Source organism: Microcaecilia unicolor, chromosome 12, assembly GCF_901765095.1.
Source record: "Microcaecilia unicolor chromosome 12, aMicUni1.1, whole genome shotgun sequence".
NCBI classification, from domain to species: Eukaryota; Metazoa; Chordata; class Amphibia; order Gymnophiona; family Siphonopidae; genus Microcaecilia; species Microcaecilia unicolor.
Window position 1 is genome coordinate 56,730,205 of NC_044042.1, and position 21,765 is coordinate 56,751,969.

General features: G+C 45.0%; 1 protein-coding gene across 1 annotated transcript in view; it reads left to right on the forward strand.

Annotated features, from left to right (window-relative positions):
• The first annotated feature begins 859 nt into the window (after positions 1-859).
• The window catches only part of NFRKB (nuclear factor related to kappaB binding protein), a 114,201-nt gene continuing 93,295 nt past the window's right edge, over positions 860-21,765 (forward strand). The window contains exons 1-5 of the mRNA XM_030221018.1: positions 860-1,222; positions 1,974-2,175; positions 3,634-3,761; positions 19,079-19,253; positions 21,186-21,287. Coding sequence (XP_030076878.1) covers positions 1,094-1,222; positions 1,974-2,175; positions 3,634-3,761; positions 19,079-19,253; positions 21,186-21,287 — 736 coding nt within the window. The 5' untranslated portion in view covers positions 860-1,093. The remainder of the gene's footprint in view (positions 1,223-1,973; positions 2,176-3,633; positions 3,762-19,078; positions 19,254-21,185; positions 21,288-21,765) is intronic.

Genomic DNA, 21,765 nt, shown 5'->3' on the forward strand with positions numbered 1-21,765 from the left:
CTGCTTACGACTGGCAGCGCTATAGAAATGATTTGTAGTAGTGATAACCAAGTTACAGTAAATAACAGCAATTTTTTAAAATTGCAAGATGAGTTCAAAAATAGTTTGGCTCTTGTTTCTTACAGATCTAACGTTCAATAAACCAACCTTCTTCCACTCAGGCGTATGGGAATGGCCATGGGGGAAGATGGGTCCGTCTATCTTTTCTATTTTCCTCTGTTTGTATTCTCCTAATTCATTCCAGGGTCTGCTATATGTTTACTATTTCTCCTCTCTTCATCCATTCCATCTTTACATCTGTCTTTTAACATTAATCCTTCCCTTTCAGCTCTTTCCTCCACTTTTTCTATTTTGTCCACCATGATCCATTCCTTGCGATGCCCACACCCCACGACCCCACATACTTTCATTGTGAGGACCAGTATCTCTCATCTCCCAATCCCATGTGCTCCAAAGATTCAGTGACCCCCCAGAACAGTGCAACCTCTTTCTGCTTTCTTCCCCCGAGGGCCCCGAACAGTGTAACCTTTTTTTCTTGCCAATAGGGATGGAGCAGCAGCTCCGGCATTTTTCTGTAATTAGATCCCCGGGAGCCAGGACTGTGGGTGCTTGAGGATCCCCAGTACTACAGACTCTTTCACTATGTGGAGAAATAGGTAACGTCCATTGGGTTTAGCTTCTCCCGCCAGTGAAAGGTTGGTTCCTTTCATTAGATGATGCTTCCTAATACTAAACTCCTTCAGCGAGTTGCGGCAGCAAGAGTCCCATGAGTCTGACTTCACTTCCTGTGCGCGAGGGCACACACAGCGGAAGTGAAATAATAATAAGCGCCGCTTGCTGCTGTGTGACCCGGCGAAGGACTGCTGCTAGGATCTAATTACTGGGGGGAACCCAACAACAACAACAACAACAACAACAACACCCAAGCGACGGAAAAGACAGCAACAATAGCCCCGGGTTTTTTTTTTGTTTTTGTCTTTTGCGCTGCTGCCTTTCTATCGGAGCCGCCAGTGGGTTGTGTTGCATTGGAGGGGCTTGTGCCCCTCTGGCCCCCTCCGTGGCTATACTCCCTGTTTCAGGGGAAGAGCGGGTGATGGATTCCCTGGATCATATGTTGACAGACCCGCTGGAGCCAGGACCATGTAGGGAGGGGAATAGAATCATGGAGGACTGCATGTTGGGATCTACCAGGGTCAGCCTGCCCGAGGATCTACTGGAGGATGTGAGTAAACTCAAAGAAATTAATTCCATGAAATGATCTGTGCTTTAAACTTGTCTGAGCCTACACTGGGGAGTGAGGAAATATATATAACATGACAGCAGATTGAGATTAGATTTGTTAACCTCTTTAATTCTCCATCTCTTTCCCCAAATCATGAAGATCTGCATATATTTGGAGAAAGTGTCTTCTTGTAAGCCTTCCAAATTTTCCTTCAGGTTATAGAGTAGAAAAAAAACCTGTAACACTTTATATGGTAAGGAAAATGTATTGATTTTGCAGGTAAATCAGGACTCTGTTAATCATTGTGAGCAATGGAGTGTAAACAGAGGTTTATAGTGATGTAGAAACATGAAGGAGAATTCTTATTCTCTGCCAGTGCCCAGTGACATGGTTCTTTTACTATTACTACACAGCATGAATATTTGTCAATAGTTTTGAAATACCTTATTAACAAAATATCTACATATTTTGTCTTTTCCATACAAAAACTTGTCATTTCTTGCATTTCTGCTCATAGCTTAACTTTTGCACAGGACTTACAGTAATGCTGCTATTTGCACTGCATTCTTCTGGGATAGTATCTGAATTACAGATAGACCTCATGTTTACAATTTTCTTGTGCATGCTACAGCTCTGCTTTAACCATATGGCCTTTTCCTAATTAGGTGATTTTTTTTCAGTTCTTTTTCTTATATCTGGAAGTTTAATGTTCTTTTCTCTCTCTCTTTTTCACACACACACACTACTGCAGCCTGAGATTTTTTTTGATGTGGTCAGCCATTCCACTTGGCAGGATGTGCTGACGGATTCCCAGCGAGATCATCTGAAGAAGCTGCTCCCACAGTTCCCTGAGAACAACACACAATGGCAGAACCAAATTATCTCTGCACTCTTCAGTGGAGAGAACTTCCGCTTTGGGAACCCGCTTCACATCGCACAGAAGCTCTTCAGAGGTGAGTTGCAGCTCTGATTGACACCAGATCTTAGCTCCAGTCTCTTTAAACAATGCAGGTTCCCCTGATTCATAAGCAGATTAGTGCTGCACTAGCTGTGTTAAATTAAGATCAAAAGCAGATAGATGATCAACTGCCTAACTTTCCACAAAGGCAATAATATAACACCAAAACCTGTCAGATTCAGAAGGCACATGTACTGAGATTTGAAGGGAGTCGTGGTCTCTGATCTCTGATTAAACTTTTGTCATATGAGTGACTAGGTCATAGAGGAGAGAATTTCAGAAAATAGGAGCAGGAAATTCCCAAGCTGAAATAAAAAAAATTTTAAAGAGAGACAATTTTTTTTTGATGACCTAATGTATGTATGTTACAATCCAATTTATTACTCAGGAACCTTCCTATAATACCATAATTTATTCTTCTTTACCATGTATGTATGCACATACATATATGTAATGTTCGATGTATGTTACTACTACTGCTACTACTATTTAACATTTCTAGAGCGCTACCAGGGTTACGCAGCGCTGTACAAATAACAAGGAAGGACAGTCCCTGCTCAAAGGAGCTTACAATCTAACGGACAAAAGGACAAAAAGTGCAGTCCATGTGTTACCATGTATGTACCATGTATGTATACACCTTAATGCAGTATCATCTGTAACTCTGCCCGGTAATGGCAACCGCCACTACGGCAAATGTAAGCCACATTGAGCCTGCAAATTGGTGGGAAAATGTGGGATACAAATGCTACAAATAAGTAAAATGGCCTTTATGTATAAAAACCTGTTTGGCATTGCAGGGTGTTTACAAGAGCAAAACATAATTTAGCTTAATAGCTGTAGCATTTGGAGGGTAAATTTATAAAGTACGTTGAGTTCGTACTTAAATTATGTGCCAAATTTCCACTTAACTGCTATTCTGTAAAAATGTATGTATTTTACAGGCAGGTGTATACATAGGCGGGACTCACACTTATTATGCACTTATAGAATTTTGTACGTTACATGCAGATTACTGGAACTTAGGCACATGCGCTTACACCTACTCTGTGGCTAACATAAGTGTTGGCACCTAACTCGGGGGGGGGGGGGGGGGGGGGGTCTTTTACAAAGGCACAGTAGCATTTTTAGTGCGTGCTAAAAATTCACATGCGCTAACTGCTAAGGTGCCCATAGGAATATAATGCTAATTTTTTACCATGCATTAAAAACGCCTGCACACCTTAATGGGCTCATATTTTTGCTGTTACACAAGTATACTAAAGTAGGCATCTACATTCCTTTATAGATTAGGCTTCTGTTAGGTGCAGATAGGTGCCTTTGGTGCACTTGTTTTCCAACTTGAAAATAGAAATGCTTTTCCTTTCTTTCATTACTAGTTATTTGATCATTTAAAAAATATCTTTGTTCTAGTTGATGAGTGATGTTAACGCTTTTGTCTTTTTCTCCACAGATGGACATTTTAACCCTGAAGTAGTGAAATACCGACAGCTGTGTTTCAAATCTCAGTACAAGCGCTACCTGTCATCTCAGCAGCAGTATTTCTATAGGTTGCTTAAGCAGGTTTTGTCCTCTCGCAAGGTATGTCTAGCCATACATATAGGTACAGTGGGGGAAATAAGTATTTGATCCCTTGCTGATTTTGTAAGTTTGCCCACTGACAAAGACATGAGCAGCCCATAATTGAAGGGTAGGTTATTGGTAACAGTGAGAGATAGCACATCACAAATTAAATCCGGAAAATCACATTGTGGAAAGTATATGAATTTATTTGCATTCTGCAGAGGGAAATAAGTATTTGATCCCTCTGGCAAACAAGACCTAATACTTACATAGTAACATAGTAACATAGTAGATGACGGCAGATAAAGACCTGCATGGTCCATCCAGTCTGCCCATGACAAACTCATATGTGTATACCTTACCTTGAATTTGTACCTGTCCTTTTCAGGGCACAGACCATATAAGTCTGCCCAGCAGTATTTCCCGCCTCCCAGCCACCAGTCCCGCCTCCCATCACCGGCTCTGGTACAGACCGTATAAGTCTGCCCACCCCTATCCTCGCCTCCCAACCACCACCCCCTCTTCCCCTCAACTGCTCCGCCACCCAATTTCAGCTAAGCTTCTGAGGATCTATTCCCTCTGCACAGGATTCCTCTATGCCTTGTTGGCAAGCACAGCGGTCAGACGTCTTCTGTAGTTGATGATGAGGTTTGCACACATGTCAGGAGGAATTTTGGTCCACTCCTCTTTGCAGATCATCTCTAAATCATTAAGAGTTCTGGGCTGTCGCTTGGCAACTCGCAGCTTCAGCTCCCTCCATAAGTTTTCAATGGGATTAAGGTCTGGTGACTGGCTAGGCCACTCCATGACCCTAATGTGCTTCTTCCTGAGCCACTCCTTTGTTGCCTTGGCTGTATGTTTTGGGTCATTGTCGTGCTGGAAGACCCAGCCACGACCCATTTTTAAGGCCCTGGCGGAGGGAAGGAGGTTGTCACTCAGAATTGTACGGTACATGGCCCCATCCATTCTCCCATTGATGCGGTGAAGTAGTCCTGTGCCCTTAGCAGAGAAACACCCCCAAAACATAACATTTCCACCTCCATGCTTGACAGTGGGGATGGTGTTCTTTGGGTCATAGGCAGCATTTCTCTTCCTCCAAACACGGCGAGTTGAGTTCATGCCAAAAAGCTCAATTTTTGTCTCATCTGACCACAGCACCTTCTCCCAATCACTCTCGGCATCATCCAGGTGTTCACTGGCAAACTTCAGACGGGCCGTCACATGTGCCTTCCGGAGCAGGGGGACCTTGCGGGCACTGCAGGATTGCAATCCGTTATGTCGTAATGTGTTACCAATGGTTTTCGTGGTGACAGTGGTCCCAGCTGCCTTGAGATCATTGACAAGTTCCCCCCTTGTAGTTGTAGGCTAATTTCTAACCTTCCTCATGATCAAGGATACCCCACGAGGTGAGATTTTGCGTGGAGCCCCAGATCTTTGTCGATTGACAGTCATTTTGTACTTCTTCCATTTTCTTACTATGGCACCAACAGTTGTCTCCTTCTCGCCCAGCGTCTTACTGATGGTTTTGTAGCCCATTCCAGCCTTGTGCAGGTGTATGATCTTGTCCCTGACATCCTTAGACAGCTCCTTGCTCTTGGCCATTTTGTAGAGGTTAGAGTCTGACTGATTCACTGAGTCTGTGGACAGGTGTCTTTCATACAGGTGACCATTGCCGACAGCTGTCTGTCATGCAGGTAACGAGTTGATTTGGAGCATCTACCTGGTCTGTAGGGGCCAGATCTCTTACTGGTTGGTGGGGGATCAAATACTTATTTCCCTCTGCAGAATGCAAATAAATTCATATACTTTCCACAATGTGATTTTCCGGATTTAATTTGTGATGTGCTATCTCTCACTGTTACCAATAACCTACCCTTCAATTATGGGCTGCTCATGTCTTTGTCAGTGGGCAAACTTACAAAATCAGCAAGGGATCAAATACTTATTTCCCCCACTGTAAGTGGTGATATGACTAATGTTTGGCTGGTAATGTAATTCTTTTCCTGTCCTTACTCGTTTGTAATTCATACTGAAAAGCTTTGTTGCTCATGTTGTTTAGTTTTGTTGTAATCTGCTTATATTTTTATCAGTGTTTCTGTGGAATTTTCCCTGAACAATTTTAAAAGGCTTTCAGATCTTAAATAATTTAATTTCTTTCACTCCATTGTCATTCATCAGGTGCTCAAAGTAGTTTACAATAATGTAAACCTAAAATGTATATATATAAAAAAAAAAGAAATAACATAAAATTCTGCAGAAAAGGATAAAAGTAGTTCTCCGAGGACAAGCAGGCTGCTTGTTCTCACTGAAGGGTGACGTCCACGGCAGCCCCTCCAATCGGAATCTTCACTAGCAAAAGCCTTTGCTAGCCCTCGCGCGCCGATGCGCACCGCGCATGCGCGGCCGTCTTCCCGCCCGAAACCGGCTCGTGCCGGCCAGTCTTCTTTTCTCCGTGCTCGGTACGGTTGTGTTTTGCCGTTCGTGCCCCGAAAAGTCGACCTCGCGCGTCGTTTTCGACTCGTTTCCGTGAGAAACTTTGAAAATTGTTTCGGAAAGACCTCTTTTGGTCTTTCCCTTCCTGTACTTCGAGTTTTTTTTCGCCCCGGTAAGTTTTCTTTCGTCGTCGGGGTAGGCCTTAATTAGGCCCCGGTCGAAATTTCCTTCTCGCTATTTTTCTGGTGCCAAATTTCGCCATTTCGACTTTTGATCTCGCCGGCGTGATTTTTCCGCCCATGACATCGAAGCCTTCCAGCGGCTTCAAGAAGTGCACCCAGTGCGCCCGGGTAATCTTGCTCACTGACAGGCACGCGTCGTGTCTTCAGTGTCTGGGGGCTGGGCACCGCCCTCAGGCCTGTAGTCTGTATTCCCATTTACAAAAGCGGACTCAGGTAGCGAGGTTAGCCCAGTGGAACATTTTGTTCTCGGGCTCTTCGTCGGCATCGGCACCGGGGGTATCGAGTGCATCGACGTCTTCAGCGTCCAGACCTTCATCCTCGGCTGCCAGTGCATCGAGGCATCGGCCCTCTGCATCGGCGCTGAGACATCGGACGACTGTATCGACGTCAGTGGTACCGGGACCTCGTCTGCTGATGTCGTCGGACGGTGGTGCTTCGTCTGGAGTGCAGGTGAGGGCTGTCCATTCCCCTGCTGGTGGCGGTGAGCCTTCGGGTGGGTCTCCCCCTACCCTGAGGGCTCCTGCGGTACAGCCCCCCCGAGACCGACCCTCTTCGGTCTCGGCCCCGAGGAAGAGACGGCTGGATTCTACGTCCTCCTCGTCGGTGCCGGGAAGCTCCGGTGACATGCTTCGTAAGAAGTCGAAGAAGCATCGACACCGGTCCCCTTCCCGCGTCGGCACCGAGAGCTCTGGGTCGCCGAGGGAGTCGGCACCCAGCAAGCATCGGCACCGAGAGGACCGCTCACCCTCTGTTCAAGAGGTGTCGATGCGCTCCACTCTGGACAGCCCGGAACAGCCTCCACGCCCGGAACAGGTTCTGACGTCGACGCCTGCATCGACTTCCCTGCCTTTTTCTGCAGCCGCTCTGAACGAGAGCCTTCGGGCCGTTCTCCCAGAGATTCTGGGAGAGCTGCTGCGCCCTACCCCTCCGGTACCGTCGGTGCTTGCGCCACCGGTACCGTCGAGCGTGGCGCCGGCTGGTCCATCGCCCGGGGTGAGGTCGCCGGCGTCGGTGCCGCTTGCGGTACCGACTGCCGTCGCCTCCCAGGAAGGCTCCCCGACTACGTCGGCGGAGGGAGCTTCGCCGATGCGGGCCAGGGAGTCTACCTCTCGACGCCCCCATCATGGACGTGGTTCCACAGAGTCGAGCCGGGCGCGGTTGCAGACACAGGTTCGTGAACTTGTGTCTGACACCGAGGGTGAGGCCTCGTGGGAGGAAGAGGAAGACATCAGATATTTCTCTGACAAGGAGTCTGAGGGTCTTCCCTCTGATCCCACTCCCTCTCCTGAAAGACAGCTTTCTCCTCCTGAGAGTCTGTCTTTTGCTTCCTTTGTCCGGGAGATGTCTACGGCCATCCCCTTCCCGGTGGTTGTGGAGGACGAGCCCAGGGCTGAAATGTTTGAGCTCCTGGACTATCCTTCTCCACCTAAGGAAGTGTCCACAGTACCCATGCACCATGTCCTGAAAAAGACATTGCTGGCGAACTGGACCAAGCCTCTAACTAATCCCCACATTCCCAAGAAGATCGAGTCCCAGTACCGGATCCATGGGGACCCAGAGCTGATGCGCACCCAGTTGCCTCATGACTCTGGAGTTGTGGATTTGGCCCTAAAGAAGGCTAAGAGTTCTAGGGAGCATGCTTCGGCGCCCCCGGGCAAAGACTCTAGAACCTTAGACTCCTTTGGGAGGAAGGCCTACCATTCTTCTATGCTCGTGGCCAAAATTCAGTCCTACCAGCTCTACACGAGCATACATATGCGGAACAATGTGCGGCAGTTGGCGGGCTTGGTGGATGCGCTCCCCCCTGAGCAAGCCAAGCCTTTTCAGGAGGTGGTCAGGCAGCTGAAGGCGTGCAGAAAATTCCTGGCCAGAGGGGTGTATGACACCTTTGATGTTGCGTCCAGGGCCGCTGCTCAAGGTGTGGTGATGCGCAGGCTCTCATGGCTGCGTGCCTCCGACTTGGAGAACAGACTCCAGCAGCGGATTGCGGACTCGCCTTGCCGTGCGGATAACATTTTTGGAGAGAAAGTCGAACAGGTGGTAGAGCAGCTCCACCAGCGGGATACCGCATTTGACAAGTTCTCCCGCCGGCAGCCTTCAGCATCTACCTCTACAGGTAGAAGATTTTTTGGGGGAAGGAAGACTGTTCCCTACTCTTCTGGCAAGCGTAGGTACAATCCTCCTTCTCGACAGCCTGTGGCCCAGGCTAAGCCCCAGCGCGCTCGCTCTCGTCAGCAGCGTGCGACTCAGCAAGGCCCCTCGGCTCCCCAGCAAAAGCAAGGGACGAGCTTTTGACTGGCTCCAGCAGAGCATAGCCGACATCCAAGTGTCAGTGCCGGGCGACCTGCCAGTCGGAGGGAGGTTGAAAGCTTTTCACCAAAGGTGGCCTCTCGTAACTTCCGATCAGTGGGTTCTTCAAATAGTCCGGCAAGGATACACCCTCAATTTGGCCTCAAAACCTCCAAATTGTCCACCGGGAGCTCAGTCTTACAGCTTCCAGCACAAGCAGGTACTTGCAGAGGAACTCTCCGCCCTTCTCAACGCCAATGCGGTCGAGCCCGTGCCACCCGGGCAAGAAGGGCTGGGATTCTATTCCAGGTACTTCCTTGTGGAAAAGAAAACAGGGGGGATGCGTCCCATCCTAGACCTAAGGGCCCTGAACAAATATCTCGTAAAAGAAAAGTTCAGGATGCTTTCCCTGGGCACCCTCCTTCCCATGATTCAGGAAAACGATTGGCTATGCTCTCTGGACTTGAAGGATGCCTACATGCACATCCCGATACTGCCAGCTCACAGACAGTATCTGCGATTTCAGCTGGGCACACGTCACTTCCAGTACTGTGTGCTACCCTTTGGGCTCGCCTCTGCGTCCAGGGTGTTCACAAAGTGCTTGGCTGTAGTAGCAGCGGCACTTCGCAGACTGGGGGTACACGTGTTCCCATATCTCGACGATTGGCTGGTGAAGAACACATCCAAGGCAGGAGCCCTGCAGTCCATGCAGATGACTATTCGCCTCCTGGAGCTACTGGGGTTTGTGATAAATTACCCAAAGTCCCATCTTCTCCCAGTGCAGAATCTCGAATTCATAGGAGCTCTGCTGGATTCTCGGACAGCTCGCGCCTATCTCCCAGAGGCGAGAGCCAACAACTTGTTGTCCCTCGTCTCGCGGGTGCGAGCGTCCCAGCAGATCACAGCTCGGCAGATGTTGAGATTGCTGGGCCACATGGCCTCCACAGTTCATGTGACTCCCATGGCCCGCCTTCACATGAGATCTGCTCAATGGACCCTAGCTTCCCAGTGGTTTCAGGCTGCTGGGGATCTAGAAGACGTGATCCACCTGTCCACGAGTTTTCTCAAATCCCTGTATTGGTGGACGATTTGGTCCAATTTGACTCTGGGACGTCCTTTCCAAATTCCTCAGCCACAAAAAGTGCTGACAACGGATGCGTCTCTCCTGGGATGGGGAGCTCATGTCGATGGGCTTCACACCCAAGGAAGCTGGTCCCTCCAGGAACGCGATCTGCAGATCAATCTTCTGGAGTTGCGAGCGATCTGGAACGCTCTGAAGGCTTTCAGAGATCGGCTGTCCCACCAAATTATCCAAATTTAGACAGACAACCAGGTTGCCATGTATTACGTCAACAAGCAGGGGGGCACCGGATCTCGCTCCCTGTGTCAGGAAGCCGTCAGCATGTGGCTCTGGGCTCGCCGTCACGGCATGGTGCTCCAAGCCACATATCTGGCAGGCGTAAACAACAGTCTGGCCGACAGGTTGAGCAGGATTATGCAACCTCACGAGTGGTCGCTCAATTCTCGTGTAGTGCGACAGATCTTCCAGGTGTGGGGCACCCCCTTGGTGGATCTCTTTGCATCTCGAGCCAACCACAAAGTCCCTCAGTTCTGTTCCAGGCTTCAGGCCCACGGCAGACTGGCATCGGATGCCTTCCTCCTGGACTGGGGGGAGGGTCTGCTGTATGCTTATCCTCCCATACCTCTGGTGGGGAAGACTTTGTTGAAACTCAAGCAAGACCGAGGCACCATGATTCTGATTGCTCCTTTTTGGCCGCGTCAGATCTGGTTCCCTCTTCTTCTGGAGTTGTCCTCCGAAGAACCGTGGAGATTGGAGTGTTTTCCGACCCTCATCACACAGGACGAAGGGGCGCTTCTGCATCCCAACCTCCGGTCCCTGGCTCTCACGGCCTGGATGTTGAGAGCGTAGACTTTGCCTCTTTGGGTCTGTCAGAGGGTGTCTCCCGCATCTTGCTTGCTTCCAGGAAAGATTCCACTAAAAGGAGTTACTTCTTTCTGTGGAGGAGGTTTGCCGTCTGGTGTGACAGCAAGGCCCTAGATCCTCGCTCTTGTCCTACACAGACCCTGCTTGAATACCTTCTGCACTTGTCTGAGTCTGGTCTCAAGACCAACTCTGTAAGGGTTCACCTTAGTGCAATCAGTGCATACCATTACCGTGTGGAAGGTAAGCCGATCTCAGGACAGCCTTTAGTTGTTCGCTTCATGAGAGGTTTGCTTTTGTCAAAGCCCCCTGTCAAGCCTCCTACAGTGTCATGGGATCTCAATGTCGTTCTCACCCAGCTGATGAAACCTCCTTTTGAGCCACTGAACTCCTGCCATCTGAAGTACTTGACCTGGAAGGTCATTTTCTTGGTGGCAGTTACTTCAGCTCGTAGAGTCAGTGAGCTTCAGGGCCTGGTAGCCCAGGCCCCTTACACCAAATTTCATCTTAACAGAGTAGTCCTCCGCACTCACCCTAAGTTCTTGCCAAAGGTTGTGTTGGAGTTCCATCTTAACCAGTCAATTGTCTTGCCAACATTCTTTCCCCGTCCTCATTCCTGCCCTGCTGAACGTCAGCTGCACACATTGGACTGCAAAAGAGCATTGGCCTTCTATTTGGAGCGGACACAGCCCAACGAACAGTCCGCCCAATTGTTTGTTTCTTTTGATCCCAACAGGAGGGGAGTGGCTGTAGGAAAACGCACCATATCCAATTGGCTAGCAGATTGCATTTCCTTCACTTACACCCAGGCTGGGCTGGCTCTTGAGGGTCATGTCACGGCTCATAATGTTAGAGCCATGGCAGCGTCGGTAGCCCACTTGAAGTCAGCTACCATTGAAGAGATTTGTAAAGCTGCGACGTGGTCATCTGTCCACACATTCACATCTCATTACTGCCTGCATCAGGATACCCGACGCGACAGTCGGTTCGGGCAGTCAGTTCTTCAGAACCTGTTTGGGCTTTAGGATCCAACTCCACCCCCCGAGGGCCCTGTTTGTTCTGTTCCAGGCTGCACTCTCAGTTAGTTGGTAAATTTTTTAGGTCAATCTCAGTTATGTCCTCGCCGTTGCGAGGCCCAATTGACCGTGGTTGTTGTTTTGAGTGAGCCTGGGGGCTAGGGATACCCCATCAGTGAGAACAAGCAGCCTGCTTGTCCTCGGAGAAAGCGAATGCTACATACCTGTAGAAGGTATTCTCCGAGGACAGCAGGCTGATTGTTCTCACAAACCCGCCCGCCTCCCCTTTGGAGTTGTGTCTTCCCTTCTCTTTGTATGAGACTCAGTATGAGACTGGCCGGCATGAGCCGGTTTCGGGCGGGAAGACGGCCGCGCATGCGCGGTGCGCATCGGCGCGCGAGGGCTAGCAAAGGCTTTTGCTAGTGAAGATTCCGATTGGAGGGGCTGCCGTGGACGTCACCCATCAGTGAGAACAATCAGCCTGCTGTCCTCGGAGAATACCTTCTACAGGTATGTAGCATTCGCTTAATCCTATCCTTATAAAAACAGGGCAATTGCAGGAGTCTGTCTCTCTAACGATGATATTCTATCTTGCTGTTGGTTATCACCTTGTGGCATTCCTCAGGGTTCTCATTTATCCCCAACTTCGTTTAATATTTCTGTGTTCTGTTATTTTTGGGGAGGGAATGCATCTCTTTTCTTATATGGATGATATTTTTCTGTTAACAGTTTCTATTTTTTTATTTATTTATTGCATTTGTATCCCACATTTTCCCACCTCTTTGCAGGCTCAATGTGGCTTACAATACATCATGAATAGTGGAAGTGTATAAGAAGATAGACATTTAGTATTACAAAAAGGTCTTGGGTAACATGATAATGATAAAGCATGATAGTATAACAAGCAAAAATCCTAAGGCATTTCTGGATATATGTGTAGGAGTTCACATTTGTTGACCTTTGTGGTATGCTTTGTCAAAGAGATGGGTCTTCAGTGGTTTGCGGAAGTTTGTTAGTTCATAGATCGTTTTTAAGTTGAACTAGGTAAGACTCAGTTGCATGATGGTTGACCGTATCAATAAAATTAAAACATGGGCTTTCTTAAATAGGTTGAAATTAAACATTACAACTAAACTTCTCTGACTGAGCCACTATCAAGATTCATTTCCAAAAACTTTTCATTTAAATCATGATGACTTTTTATTATTATTATTATTATTATTATTACATTTGTATCCCACATTATCCCACCTTTTTGCAGGCTCAATGTGGCTTACAATTCATCGTGGATACTGGAAATAGAAAAGAATGTACATTTAGTTTTACAGCAAGTTTTGGGTACATGATGGTGAAATACATGATAGTGTTAAAGCCATAGACATTAGATACATGATAGTGTGAAAGCAAAAGACATTAAAGAACATTCCTGGATATCTTAAAGAATGTAGAGTTACGCGTGTTGTTCTTTATGGTATATTTTGTCGAAGAGATAAGTTTTCAGGAGTTTGCGGAAATTGGTCATTTCATAGACCGTTTTCAGGTTGCGTGGCAGTGTGTTCCAGAGCTGTGTGCTTGTATAGGAAAAGGTTGATGCATGCATTCATTTGTATTTCAAGCCTTTACATTTGGGAGGATGAAGATTGAGGATTGTGCGGGAGGAATTTTTTGCATTTCTGGGTGGTATCATTTGAAAGCTTGACAGTGCGCAGTGTCATTTCGGACTTTCTTTCTCCCCTGTTTACTAAGCTGCGCTCTAATACTGACACAGCCCATTCACTTTGGTTTGGCCTTTGCTTTGCAGATCAATAACTTCTGTAGAAAATGCTTTTCCAAGTTGAGACAATTAAGCGTTATTCACCATTATTTTTTGAAAATCAATTTACATTATTAGTTCAAGCTCTGATTTTATTTATTTATTTGTTTATGCATTCTTGTGTCCCACTATTATCCAAAAACAAGTTTTGGTTTAAAGTGGCTTACAATTTATATTTTGGTGGAGTTACAGTAGTGTTGTGCAATGTGGAGAGGGTATCTATAGTTCGTGTAGTTGTTTATATGCGGGATGTAGAGAACAACTCACAAAGAAACTCCAGACCGCCCAAAACACAGCAGCCAGGCTGATATTTGGTAAAATACAATTCGAAAGTGCTAAACCCCTCCGAGAAAAACTGCATTGGCTAACCAATCAAAGAACGTATTATCTTCAAAATCTGCACCCTGGTCCACAAAATTATCTACAGTGAAGTCCCAGGATACATGATAGATCTACCAACCAGAAACAGAAACGGATCATCATGAACATACCTAAACCTCCACTACCCAAATTACAAAGGACTGAAATGCAAAACAACCTATGCATCCAGCTTCTCCTATATAAGCACACAACTATGGAACACATTGCCAAAAGCTGTGAAAACAATCTATGACCATCTAAACTTCAAGAAATCACTAAAAACCAACCTGTTCAAAAAGGCTTACCCTACCAACCCAACATAAATGCCTACACCAATGATCGTACTGGACAACATACAACTTTCCCTCTCTTCAACTCCCATGGTGCCTGAAACACACCTACCTTATTCGACCACAACATAACCTTATATTTGTTTCTCTACCGGACTTGGCGAACGCTTTTACGGTACTATGGAAGCCACATTGAGCCTGCAAATAGGTGGGAAAATGTGGGATACAAATGTAATAAATACAGTTTCTGAAGAGACAGATTTGAAGAGGAAAACGTGGTGGTGGTTCTTGTGTTCATGTGTTGAGTTATGGTGGTATTTATTCATATAGTTTTGAGGAGGTAATGTTGAAAGGAGACTGCTTTATCTTTGTGTTTAGCCATAGAATTTTTTGAAGAGAGAGGTTTTGATTTCTTTTCTGAATTTGAGGAGATTTGTGTTGCTTCTTATGGTTTTTGGTATCAAGTTCCACCATTTGGAACCCAGGTAGCTAAGTCCTGCTGTGTACGTGGTTTTGTAGATTGTATTTTGTAGTTAGGTAGGTGTAGGAGTAGATAGTTTCTGTTTACTGGGCTGGCATTCCTTGAGGATAGTTCAGTCATGTTAAGCATATATTCAGGTGCCATTCCAAATAGTATCTTGAAGATTAGGGTGCTCGCTTTGAAAAATAATTTTGCCTTGACTGGTAGTCAATGTAGTGTTTCAAGCAGTGGGGTTGCTCTTTTGTATTTCAATTTCTTGAAAATCAGTCTTGCTGCCATGTTTTAGACTGTTTGTAGTGATTTTAGTGTGTTTTCTTTGCACCCTACGTATGCTGCATTGCAGTAATCTGGTTGCAATAGTATTGTGACAATGACATACCTCCCAGGAAATCATGAACCAGTGTAATAACACTGAGATAATTCCACCAGGAAGAGAGAGGCTTGAGTTTTTAGAGCCCTCCCTCTATCAAGTGATCATTAAGTTTTAAGCTTCCCTTCGTTCAAAAGGGTACGATTCAAGAAAATACTTGAATAGTCATTTGCCTACCAAGTTGCTAAAATATGGAATACATTGCCTCCTTTGTTGAAATTATCGTTTTCCTAAATGTCATTTCATAAGTTGTTGAAATCATTTTTGTTCCAAAAATATCTGTCATAATTCTTACTTTTTCCATTATTGTATTACTATTTCTATTTTAATTTTCCTTTGTAAACTGCTTCAGTCCATAACTACCCCAATTAGATTAGGTTAGATAAGCTTCCTAAGAAAGCCATATCAAAAAGTTAGTTAGTCTGTTTTAAATTAAATAGTTATAGCTGAAATAATGATAGACCTAATTTCTGTAATTTACATTTCTTTATTATTATTGGACCAGGCTAGTTGACTGAGTTTTTGTTCCCTGGCATCAGATGGAGATAGAAAAAAAACTTCCTAAGCTGATTATATTCCTCTATAAAGCTAGTACAATTGAGAATCTAGCAGTTGGTGCAAATGGCTTGACTGGTCTGGTGCTGCAAACATAAGGAAGCAAAGGAGGCGGAGAGTTTACAGCTCTTTTTCACCCACTGCACCTAGGTTGAGACCACAGGAACTATCAGGACCAGCGTTAGGGAGTGGAAAACAGGACATTTGCCTGGGCCCCCATACCATAGGTGTCCCCAAACCTGCTTCAAGCTAAAGGAAGCATAGGCTGAAAGCCAGCTTTTGGGCCCCTTCGGTTTTTGCCCTGGGCCTCTGAGTGTCTAACACCAGCCCTTGTGCCTGGTGAGGGCCCTGGTCATGAAAGTTTAAATAGGGAATCGGACAGCTGTCTGGCTTTTAGCAGGGTGCAGGCAGAGTACTAAAGATACAGTATGTCCTGTTTTCCTTACTTTGAAGCAGCGTGATCTCTTTTGTGCAGCAACTAAGTTCAGCCTCGCCCAAAGGAGGGGTGCACACTTTTTGTTCTTCACTTCTGGCTGACAGGCTTATTTTCAAAGCACTTTGGGAGGCTAAGTTCCATAGGTTTCTATGGAACTTTGGGAGGCTAAGTGCTTTGAAAATATGCCTCTCAGTCTAGTATTTTTGTTTGTTTATTGTAGACTTGCTGTACCAGTATATATGGATAAGAAGGCCTCAGTATGCACGTTTCACCAACTGGTGTGTTCAGATCTGGCTCATGCTGTAATAATTACCCTCTGAGGACTGAGCAAGCAAGAGGACAGTGTCAGGGAGAAAATAGTTGAATTAGCAGCAGGAGTGCACCTGTGGTGTACAATCTGAAACTTCATTTAGCATTAGAAAGCTGGCTATCAGCTGTGCATGGTGTGATTGGAACAGGAAAAGCTTCCATGTTTGTGCCTGGCCTCATGGCAAGGCTACAAGACCTGAGTGAAGGTTGTGCAGGCTTCTTGGGGCAGATGATCAGAAGTAAATACGGGCTCTGGAGGTTATTAGTGCCATACTATCGCCCATACTAGTGGGGATGGATACATATGTGAATGTAGCTATTCCTCCACTTCACATTCCAGAATCATCAGTACAGAGTACTTCTCTTCAGGCTTTCTTCAGCACCCTGAGTATTCATGAAGTGCTTAGTGGTTGCTACTGTCCACCTTCCAAGGAGCAGACATTTTGTGATCAATTGGCTCATCTCAGGTCAGACATCACTAGATACATATTACACCCTTCAGGTCTCCGTGTTCATTCTATGTCATTTGGGATTCCTCTTATCTACTTTATTGACTGCACACAATTAAGACCGTGCAGATTACAGACTGCATACAATTAAGACATTTTGCAGCCAACTCTGCACTGTCAAATCTGCAACTGCCCATAGCAAACAGGGTGCTACAATCCACGTTGCCCCTTTTTATGAGATTACATATGAGATCTCTTCATTAGCACCTCAAGCTCCATTGAGGTCAACCTGTTAAAAGTGCAGTACTTTCTATGTCAGTAGCAAGAAACCACTGACCTCTCCAGATCTTCCTCCCCAACTGATGCATCTTCTGCTTGATCAGAGGAGAGGGAACACAAAGCCTTCAACTACACACCCAATGAACTGGCCCTAAATATAAATCAGCTAGAGCTAATGGGCATCTTCTGTGCACTTCATATTTTTTAAAGGAATGGTTCTGAAGCAAAATTGTTCTTGTTTGGACATATAATGAAGTCACCATATTCTATATCAACAAAGTAGGTGGTTCAGGCTCCATGTCACCATCAGAAAGTGACCAGAATGTGGAACCCTAGCCCTTTCCATAAAAGCAGCTTACAGGCTACATATCTTCCATGCACCCTTAATCATATTATAGACATGTTGAGTCACGATTGTAACTCCGAGAATTTTCAAGATAATTTTCAAGAATTTTAAAGATAAGTGCACTTTAAATGTATTTCAACCAAATGCGATACTATTGTGGTATAAATAAAAAGTATTTCTATTATTAAAAAGTTACAGTGCAATGATTAAAGTACGAGACTTGTCTGATTTTTGACAGTCACAGATGTCATGTGGTCTCTAATTGATATAAGCACAAAAAAAATGTAATTGATTGTATGTTTGGAATCTAACACTAGTAACCGACTCTATTCAACTTAATGATGATACCCTTGGCCAAACTACTATCAAACCAAAACCTCAACCCATACATATACGCAGACGACGTAACGATCTACATCCCATTCAAACAAGATTTAAAGGAAATTTCCAATGACATTAACCAAAGCCTCCATATCATGCATTCATGGGCAGACGCATTTAAGCTGAAACTTAATGCAGAAAAAACCCAATGTCTAGTACTTACCTCTCAATATAACACGAACAAATTCACCACCATTAACACACCAAATCTGAACCTTCCAATCTCGGAGACCCTAAAAATTCTTGGAGTAACCATCGACCAACACCTAACACTTGAAAACCATGCAAAAAACAACCAAGAAGATGTTCCAATCAATGTGGAAATTAAAGAGACTAAAACCTTTCTTCCCAAGGACTGTTTTCCGCAACCTGGTACAATCAATGGTGCTTAGCCATCTAGACTACTGCAACGCACTCTACACCGGTTGCAAAGAGCAAATAATCATAAAACTTCAGACAGCCCAGAACACTGCAGCCAGACTCAAATTCGGCAAAACAAAATATGAAAGTGCTAAACCCTTATGAGAAAAGCTACACTGGCTCCCACTTAAAGAACGCATCACGTTCAAAATTTGCTCCCTAGTTCACAAAATCATTCATGGAGAAGCACCAGCCTACACGTCAGACCTGATAGACTTACTACCCAGGAATGCTAAAAGATCATCTCGCACATTCCTTAATCTGCACTTCCCAAACTGCAAAGGCCTAAAATACAAATTAATGCATGCGTCGAATTTCACCTACTTGAGTACACAGTTATGGAACGCACTGCCGCGCAACCTAAAAATGAGTTATGAACTATCCAACTTCCGAAAACTACTGAAGACCCATCTCTTTAATAAAGCATACCACAAAGATCAACAAATGTAAACATACACTATTCCTTCACAGATATTCAGAACTGCCTTATAGTATCTGCTTGTTATACTACTATCCTGTTATATCATTATCATGTTACCTTGATTCTTCTGTAAACTAAATGTCTTTTTTTCTATTATATCTTCACCATTTATGATGTGTTGTAAGCCACATTAAGCCTGCAAAAAGGTGGGAAAATGTGGGCTACAAATGCAATAAATAAATAAATAAATAAATAAATAAACATGTGATCAGGCAAGGGACCACCAAGAGTCTACTAGTGGCATAGGAAGCCGCTAGCCTTCCTTGGATAGAGAGGCACTTGTCAGCCCTATGTTTAGTAGACTTTGAGCAGCCACACCCAGGAAGAATTTGATTTTTCTCATTTGGATATGATTCTATTGCAACTGAAATTGGCATGCAGTTCTCTTCTGCTCATAAATGGGCTCTTCGGTGTAAATGAACTTTCTTTGTAATTCATTGTAGGAGCTCTTGGACCTTGCAAGAAAGAGAGGCCCTGAACTGAGTTTAGTAAGGAAACACCCATCATATGTTGACCTTTCAGAAGAAAGAGAGAGACGCACACGGAGACGATACCTGAAGATTCTGCAGGAGGTGAAGGAAGAATGTGGAGACAGCACTCTCTCTTCTGATGAAGAAGGTAATGTAAGCAAATATTATTTATTGTGATTATTTAGATTGCCTTGTGTAGTGGGAGATTCTCAGCCCTCAGATATGAGGCACATAAACTTGTGTTATACCTTTGATGATATAGAGGATTATTTTTGAACAGATTTCTCCTGCACACCACTCCACATGTCTTAAACTATGAGGGGCATTTTTGATATGACATCTAAATCCAATTTTGGATATTTTACTGAAAACGTCCAAAAATCGAGCAGTGAAAATGACCATTATATCTTTTTCTTTGAAAATGGACAGTCCCTAGACGTTGTTGTGCTTAGTGCATTTGTCTTTTTGGACCATTTTCAAAACAAAAACGTCCAAGTGAAAATCAAGCCATTGAGACATAGAGCCAGCTTTCCTAGTAGACTGGCCACACAAACGTCCCAGCAGAGCAGTGGGGAACCCTAGGGGCACTGCAGTGAACTTCACATAAAAGATCCCAGGAACGCATCTCACCCTTACCCCCTTATATGGTATGGTGATCCTTCAAACCCACCAAAATCCTACTGTACCCAATTATACACCACTACAAGAGCCCTTATGGCAGCAGGTGTCACCTGTATGTGTGTACAGTAGGTTTGGGGGGAGGGTTCGGGGGCTGACACTTCAAATGTAATAGTTAGTGGATTATGGGCCTGGGTCCCCCTCTTTACTGTACACTACACTGACCACTAGACTATTCCAGGGACTTGCTTGCTGCTCTAATAGGACTGGCCATATAACATCTGCAGCTGTCATAGAGGCTGGTATGTACTGTTTCATTTACATTTTTGTAGGGTGGGAGGGGGTCAGTGGCCACTGAAGGAGTAAGGGGGTGTCATTCCCTTATTCCTGCAGTTGTTATCTGGTCATATAGGGCACTTTTTTGTGGCTTATTCATTAATAAAACAAGTCTAGACCAAAACATCCAACTTATAGTCCTGAATGTTTTTGTTTTGTTTCATTATGGCAGAAAAACGTCCAAGTGCTAGGAACACCCAGATCCCGCCCTTAACATGCCCCTAACATGTCCCCTTGTGATTTGAATGCAGTTCTGATGGACTTAATAGAAAACATCTAAAAATTGGTTTTGAAAATACCAAATACCAGTTTGGACATTTTTGTAGAAAAATGTCCAAATGCAGATTTATGCCACTTTTTGGGTGTTTTTCTCTTTTGAAAATGAGCCCCTCTATCTACCATAGAATAAGTGGCAGTAACACTGACATGAATCATCTGCCTTCATTTTTCTCTGTTTCTATGACTAGCACAACAGTTTTATCCAAAAATAAATATGAAACAAAAACAATCACAGAAACGTAAAGAAACTTCTCAAAAAAATAAAAAAATTCCACCTCCCAGACTCCCAAACCAAGAAAAGCATCAACATTTCCTGATATATTGTATTTGTCTTGCCTATATACATTGGCATACCTAGATTGGCTGCCACCCAGGGCGGGTTGCTGCTACACTCCTCCCCTCGCATCACCTCCCCATCTCGGCACATAACCCACCTCCCCCTCCTCCAAAGCGTATCATCCTCACTACCTGGGGGTGTACGGAGCAGTCGCGTGGCTGTTGGCTCCGCCTGTCCCCTGTGCCAGAACAGGAAGTAACATCAGAGGGGACAGGGAATCGGCAGAGCCGACAGCCGCACGACTGCTCCGTGCATTCCCTTGCTGCCTGCACCTGGGGCGGACCGCCCCGCCCTTGGTGCGCTAGAGTCTATATAGTTTCACTAGACTGTAAACTCCGCAGAGCAGAGAGTGTCTCTTATGTGCTATCTGTACCATGTTGTTTGCATCTAATAGATGCTAGGAACATCTTTCAGCTGAGGATTGTAAGCAGGGTCTTCCCATCATGCACAAGGCATGTCAGTGGAACCTTCTCCACACAAATCTTGTACTTACCATGCTATACTTTTCAGACCTTAGTTCATGGCTTCCGAATTCTCCCAGCCATCCTCCAAGCCCTCCTGTGCCTCTAAGAGTAATCCCAACACTGTCCACTCAGGACTTGAAGACATCAGGTGAGACCTCCTCTTTACAGTGTTTTTACATGTGCAGATAGTTTGTGTCCCTTTTACTTGTTTAATTTGTCTTATGTTGCAGTGAGGCCAACACTGTAAATCTGTGCTAGAGTGAGGCGACTGGGGTGTGCTAAAAATAAGTGTTAAATGTTGAAAATAAGGACAGCAGACCACTTGTCCATTAGTTACAAATAGGATTAAAAGGAGAAATACAAAATCTCACAATATTTTTCAAGAAAAGACTTTTTAAAAGAAAAACTGGCATTTAAACACTTTCCTACGTCTTCTTCAAGAAAACTATTTTCCACATCCTTTGCATTGTTTCAGAAATCAACTTGTCAGGTTGTGATACCTTGTATCTGTTTGAACATTTTCCTCAAAAGTCATCTGAAAATATTTCTTTATAGAAAGGATGTGGTAGATGCCTGGAATGGCTTTCCAGGGACAATGGTAGAGGACAAAGTGCCAACAGAATTCA